Source organism: Trachymyrmex septentrionalis, unplaced genomic scaffold (assembly GCF_001594115.1).
Source record: "Trachymyrmex septentrionalis isolate Tsep2-gDNA-1 unplaced genomic scaffold, Tsep1.0 scaffold137, whole genome shotgun sequence".
NCBI lineage: Eukaryota > Metazoa > Arthropoda > Insecta > Hymenoptera > Formicidae > Trachymyrmex > Trachymyrmex septentrionalis.
Window position 1 is genome coordinate 102,299 of NW_017304512.1, and position 4,531 is coordinate 106,829.

Below are 4,531 nucleotides of genomic sequence, written 5' to 3' on the forward strand. Positions count from 1 at the left end.
TGGTTGCGAGTAGCGAGTGGTAGTAGTGATTAATAGTTGACTGTGGTTTTCTACTGTTGGTTTGTTAATCAAAGTCAACTAATAAAATTGTTTTTTGCAGTAAACACTTGTACACGTTAGTAATAATTGAATAAATATATAAGAATTTCACAAAAACGTTTGTAATCCCGAAAATAAACAAAACTTTAGATATAATGCCGTTGGCAACTCTAACGGCTCCTTGGACGGAGCATCGTACAAATGAAAAGGTAAAACTCAATTTCTCAACATTCTTGAGTCGTAATATTCGTGGGTTGTAATTTTTTTTTGAAATAGCGAATTCCAAACTACTTTTTCAGAAGAATTCTTGTTCTTTTTTTTCTGTTTCTTCTTTCTTAACTTTAACATTATAATAGATTGTAAAATACCTCATCTTGAAAAATACCTTCATTTTCTATCTTTTGCTTCTGTTTAGCAAAGTACAGAGATTCTTCCAGCTGAAAATCAGGAAGAAACAATGATCACTCAAGGAAATTTAATTGAAAGATCAAATGGTTGCTCGGAATCTCACGAAATTGAAGTACGCGATATGACAAGGGATGGTTATGAGAAAGCTGAACCCTCTCACTTTGAATTATTAAAAGTCCTTGGTCAAGGATCCTTTGGCAAAGTAATAATAATAAATGCAAAGTGCATATATAATTTTTAAATATTTTTTGGTACTTTGTACAGTATACATATTTTATGTTTTACTTCTTCAATACTTTTATAGGTATTTTTAGTAAGAAAAGTTGTTGGGAAAGATAGCGGGACTCTATATGCTATGAAAGTTCTGAAGAAGGCAACTTTAAAAGGTATCAAAATATTACAAAATATTTGCAAGTGTCTCAAATTATTGTAGTTATTGTATTATCCATCTTTTTTTAGTTCGTGATAGAGTTAGAACCAAAATGGAAAGAAATATATTGGTAGATGTGGAACATCCATTCATCGTTCGGCTGCATTATGCATTCCAAACCGAAGGAAAACTTTATTTAATTCTAGATTTTCTAAGGGGTGGTGATCTCTTTTCTAGATTGTCTAAAGAGGTAAGATTGTTCCTTGCAAATCGCTATATATATCATATGGCTTATACTTCTCCACAATTAGCATAATCAAGAGTAAACTCTTGGCTAAAATTAGCATAACAAGTAAATATTGTTTTCCGACGAAACATGAATCTTGTCTTTTTTAGCTGAATTTCTTATACAGTTTAACTCTTTTTTTCTCTCCAATGTGGATAGAGAAGGAAGAAAGATAAACCATGCAAGAACTTTAGTTGAAAGAACAGATATACTTTGATGGTTATTACAAGATTTGGATTGTGATATGGTTGTGGCCAATGATTGACTCAACATGAAAAAAAGTCTTTATTCCAAGCGCATCAGATTTAAAACTTAATATGACGAGAACCAGTGAAGAAGTCACTCACTTCTCTCGATTGCTTATTCGACCTTATTTCCAGAGAAAAACTGATTTATTTTCGGTTGTTCAAAGAAGACTTCGAAATCTCGATTTAAAATATATGTGATCCTGTGATTTAGTTTTTTTCGCGAGATGCAGCAGTTGCATCTACTTTCTCTAGCGGGTTACAACATGTGCAATATTGCGCTCGACTGCAATGTCAGATTATTTGACACATGCTCTGATAGATGAATGCAGTTTAAACGCCTCGCTGATTATTATCCGCTTTCGCTGCCGCTGTTTACGTTTGATATAACCGTCTCGTGTCTGCCTCTGTGTTGTCCTTTTTTTCTGACTCAAACAGCTGAGCAGGTCTTCGATATTCGCGTGTGTTCTCTCGCGATTCCGAGAACGTGATATTCTTCGGATGAAAATTATATCTATGCGAAATATATTTTCAGTTGAAGTAATGGCGATATAACTGCCACATTACAACCATTGGAATAAACTCTCAAATATGTTTGTAATTATCAATATAATTAATCTTTCAGGTAATGTTTACAGAAGAAGATGTCAAATTTTATTTGGCTGAACTGGCACTTGCATTGGATCATATACATAAACTCGGAATTATTTATCGGGATTTGAAGCCTGAAAAGTTTGTATTGTTTACATACTACCATTATACATATATATCATATGTTTCTTTAACAAGCATTGGCTATTGAAATATTTAATTAACCATTTTTTTTACACGATAGCATTTTGTTAGATACAGAAGGCCATATATCTTTGACAGACTTTGGGTTAAGCAAGCAACCTTTAGACGATTCGAAAGCATATTCATTTTGTGGCACTGTTGAATATATGGCACCAGAAATTGTCAACAGAAAAGGACATACTTTTACAGCGGATTGGTGGAGTTTTGGTGTTTTAATGGTTAGCGTTGAACTTTATATATCATATCTGGATAATGGTCACTGAATCAATGTAAATTATCACAGCTGTAAAGGAAAAGTCAAAAAGCATTATGTGACGCTTTTTAAATTTTTCAGTTTGAAATGCTGACAGGCGCTCTCCCATTCCAAGGTGCAAATCGCAAAGAAACGATGACGCAAATTTTGAAAGCTAAACTCGGCATGCCGCACAATCTTTCATCAGAAGCGCAAGCGCTTTTGAGAGTATTATTCAAAAGGAATCCAGCAAATCGTCTTGGATCTGGTAAAGGGCTTGTCTTACATATTTTACATGCTTTAAAAAAATAATGGAGCCTTAAGTAACGCATACCTGCTATCATACATGTGTGATCGTGTAGAGTTGCTTTATATGTAAATCTTTTTATTTCTTAGGTGGGGTGGAAGAGATTAAAAGCCACATTTTCTTTGCTACCATTGATTGGGACGCTCTTTATAAAAAAGAAATAAGACCACCGTTTAAACCAGCTGTTAGGGAGGACAATGCATTCTACTTCGACAGCGAATTTACTTGTAAAACACCTAAAGGTAAGTTTTGAAAACAGAAAAAAAGACATAGAGTAGAGTTATCGATAGAATCAAGTTAATAATTATATATAATCACATCCTGATATCCTTATTATAAAAGATACTCTATGGCATATTTTTTCAGATTCTCCTGGAGTACCACCTAGCGCAAATGCTCATGAATTATTTCGTGGATTCAGTTTTGTTGCACCCTGTTTACTTACAGATGCGGATCACGTTATATCTAATGAATATAGACACTATGATAACATTAGTGCTATTTTCCCAACCTATGTTAATCCTGTTTCCATAACTGACGAATACGAATTTAAACATGAAATTGGCAGAGGAAGCTATAGTGTGGTTTATTTGGCTGTTCACATAGCATCCAAGATGGAGTACGCTGTAAAGGTAAAGTCCTGTACAAAAGTTGAAATAAGATATATCTGTGAAAAGATATGCGAAGTAGAAGTAGAAAAATGCTAGCTAAATGACTTAACGAAATAGGTGATTGAGAAATCGAAACGAGATCCGACAGAGGAAATAGAAATTCTACTACGATACGGTAGACATCCTCACATTGTAACGTTAAGAGCGGTTCATGAAGATGATAAACGAGTCTATCTAGTATTGGAACTTTTACGTGGTGGTGAACTCCTCGATCGTTTGCTAGAAAGACGAAATTTCACTGAAAGAGAAGCTGCCGAGGTCATTTACACTGTTACAAGTGTGGTGCATTATCTCCATGAGAACGGAGTAAGTGTGATCTTTAAACATATAAATATGATAAACATTTTTGTATAGTTACTTCAATTTGTACATCTATACGAAATTCATCTACATACGATGAGGAAACGATGAAGTTGTTGCTTAAAAAAAGAAAAAAATAGGTCGTTCATAGAGACTTGAAGCCATCAAACATTCTGTACACAAAACCTGGTGGTGATCCAACAACACTTTGTATATGTGACCTTGGTTTTGCGACACAATTACGAGCGGAGAACGGTTTGCTAATGACGCCCTGTTATACAGCCAACTTTGTAGCACCTGAAGTGTTGAAACGTCAAGGATATGATGCAGCATGTGACATTTGGTCACTCGGAGTTTTATTGTACATTATGCTAGCAGGGTATCAAAAGCTTTGAAAATGAAATAATTACTTAATATATGCAATTATAAAATGATAGGAATTGATTTTATTTTATCACTTTTTTATTTGATACATAGGTATACACCCTTTCGTAACAGCCCAGGAGATAGTGCCAGTGATATATTAGATCGTATTGGTTCAGGATATATAGATGTGGAAAGTGGGATATGGTGTCATATTTCCAACGAAGCTAAAGAACTAGTTAAGAGAATGTTGCACTTGGATCCCACTCGAAGACCTACAGCAACTATGATTTTAAAATATCCATGGATTGTAAATCGACATCGTATCCCTCCAAAAGTATTGCCGGATGTTATTAAAGATCCACATAGCCTGAAGGTATATATTACTATCGAAAAGTAATAATACGAGAACTACTTCCGTAAATATTTATTTCGTTAAGTCCAGATTGTCATTGTTAATAGTATTATTGTAGCATCTATTTGAAAATATGTCGCACTATTCTTTTTCTATATAA

General features: G+C 34.1%; 1 protein-coding gene across 1 annotated transcript in view; it reads left to right on the forward strand.

The window, feature by feature from the left end:
* Positions 1-4,531, forward strand: part of LOC108745330 (ribosomal protein S6 kinase 2 beta) — a 5,056-nt gene continuing 525 nt past the window's right edge. The window contains exons 1-12 of the mRNA XM_018481428.1: positions 1-248; positions 455-649; positions 752-833; positions 907-1,067; positions 1,974-2,080; positions 2,184-2,361; positions 2,478-2,643; positions 2,772-2,924; positions 3,049-3,314; positions 3,411-3,659; positions 3,794-4,032; positions 4,131-4,392. Coding sequence (XP_018336930.1) covers positions 195-248; positions 455-649; positions 752-833; positions 907-1,067; positions 1,974-2,080; positions 2,184-2,361; positions 2,478-2,643; positions 2,772-2,924; positions 3,049-3,314; positions 3,411-3,659; positions 3,794-4,032; positions 4,131-4,392 — 2,112 coding nt within the window. The 5' untranslated portion in view covers positions 1-194. The remainder of the gene's footprint in view (positions 249-454; positions 650-751; positions 834-906; positions 1,068-1,973; positions 2,081-2,183; positions 2,362-2,477; positions 2,644-2,771; positions 2,925-3,048; positions 3,315-3,410; positions 3,660-3,793; positions 4,033-4,130; positions 4,393-4,531) is intronic.